The sequence below is a fragment of the Penaeus monodon genome, chromosome 29 (assembly GCF_015228065.2).
Source record: "Penaeus monodon isolate SGIC_2016 chromosome 29, NSTDA_Pmon_1, whole genome shotgun sequence".
Classification (NCBI taxonomy): domain Eukaryota; kingdom Metazoa; phylum Arthropoda; class Malacostraca; order Decapoda; family Penaeidae; genus Penaeus; species Penaeus monodon.
In genome coordinates, this window is record NC_051414.1 from 8,845,630 (window position 1) to 8,847,610 (window position 1,981).

The 1,981-nt window shown below is 49.3% G+C and overlaps 1 protein-coding gene across 1 annotated transcript in view; it reads left to right on the forward strand.

Moving 5' to 3' along the window:
• Positions 1-1,981, forward strand: part of LOC119591720 (agrin-like) — a 23,384-nt gene that overhangs the window by 13,528 nt on the left and 7,875 nt on the right. The window contains exons 10-13 of the mRNA XM_037940468.1: positions 159-303; positions 612-844; positions 1,309-1,443; positions 1,672-1,915. Of these exons, the coding sequence (XP_037796396.1) occupies positions 159-303; positions 612-844; positions 1,309-1,443; positions 1,672-1,915 (757 nt within the window). The remainder of the gene's footprint in view (positions 1-158; positions 304-611; positions 845-1,308; positions 1,444-1,671; positions 1,916-1,981) is intronic.

The following is a 1,981-nucleotide window of genomic DNA, read 5'->3' on the forward strand; positions in this document are numbered from 1 at the left end:
TTAAGAAGGGAATATAACGAGGACTTCCGAACATTCCTCTCTCAACACGTATAAACGCGTAGACGTAGACATGTCCGTCTATGCATTTAAACAAGAACACCAAAGCTCACCCAAGGAGCCAACAGTCTCCCTCACGGAATCTCCCTGGTCCCTCCTGCAGGTAGTGGCCAAGAGGTACCAGCGCGACGGCATCCTGCAGCTGGACGACGCCGAGGACGCCATCGGAAAGGCCCCGGGGACACTCAAGAGTCTGGACCTGCGAGGCTCCACTTACGTAGGATATGTCCCAACCAACGAAAGGAGGTGCGTATGAGACCCTCAGGATGCGTAGGACATCAGGGAAACCCACTCTATAAAAAAGGGAAAGATGAGGCGATAGTTTTGACATTTTGGCGTATAGGATTCTTACATTTTTTCTTGTTTTTTTATAGTGTTTATTTCATGCATTGAGATCAGAGTTATCGTATGATATAATTTCTTTAGATGTTAGCCACTTTCTTATTAATTATGAGGTTCTGTTTAATATAAAAATATTTCCATCATAAAGATAGTTCTCCCGAGGCACGATTCCCCAAACTCACTACCGTGCCTTCTCCCCCCTCCCCACGCAGAGTCTGGGAAAACGCGGGCACCTCCGAGGGCCTGGTCGGTTGCCTGCGCTCGGTCCGGATAAACGGGCGTCCCCTTGACCTGGTGTGGCCCGGCTCCCCGCACGTGATCCGCGCCGAACACGTGGGCGAGTGTTCCGCGTCGCCGTGCGCCAACCTGCCCTGCCTCAATCACGGCTCGTGCAGGCCTACTGACGACGGCCATTTCAAGTGTCTCTGCGTTCAAGGATTTATCGGTGAGTGTTTGGTGGGTTTAGAGGTGGATGGTGGTAATGATGGCAGAGGGGATAGTGATGCTGTTGTGCTTGACGGGGTTTGTGTTAAGGATTCGTAATGATTATAATATTAGCTAAAAGGAGTTAAACAGATTGATAAACAGTTTTTATGGCATTGTGCAAATTATTAAAATATAATTTTAAATACTTTATTTTTGTAATTTTCACCGAACAGAATTAAAACAAATAGCACATTGTATTGCTGTATATTGTGCAACACATTCTGCTGTCAGTTGAAACGATTATCCCACTCGGAAGTAAAACACAATATCAAGCTTCGGAAGTTAAAAAATACACGTAAAACATAATATCAAGCTTACAATGCGACAGTATCTTTCCACAGTAATAGCCAAAAATAGAGTTATGGCATAACCATCAGAAATGTAAGTCAAGTGTTAAAGTGACCCATTTTCCCGTCCTCGCAGGGGAGCGATGCGAGGTCAAGCTAGACCCGTGCGAGAGCCAGCCGTGCCAGGCTGGGGCAACCTGTGTCACTCTCCCGACCAAGGACTTCCTGTGCAAGTGCCCCCCTGGCAGGAGAGGAACGCTGTGTGACCAGAGTGAGTCTTTATTGTTGCTGTTTTGATAAGCATTGCGGTAATGCACGTGAGGTTTAGAAATCGTTTTCGCCACGTGGGTTCACATATTTATATCGTGTCGTGGGCTTCTGTGAGGAAGCTTGTGAGAGGCGTTACCGATGTTAGGTCGTCCATGAGGTATATTTCCATGAGGCTTTAAACACATAGATATCACGAGACAAGGCCCACTAAAGCGAGTACCTTCCCCAGTGGACCGCACCCTCCGCGAGATGGTGATCCCCGACTTCGACGGCGACGCGTACCTGGAGCTGCCCACCCTGGAGAACGTGGGCATGTCCTTCGCCCTCGAGATCTGGTTCCTGACGCGCTCTCCCGACGGCGTCCTGCTGTACAACGGGCAGATGGGCGGCGGGGGAGACTTCATCGCCCTCAACCTGCGCAACGGACACCTCGAGTTCTCCTACAACCTCGGCTCAGGACTCGCCACGCTCGTGTGAGTTGACGGGGACTTGTGTCTAGTTGAGGTTTTCTTCGTTTCTCTCCTCCTTTGTTTCTTCCA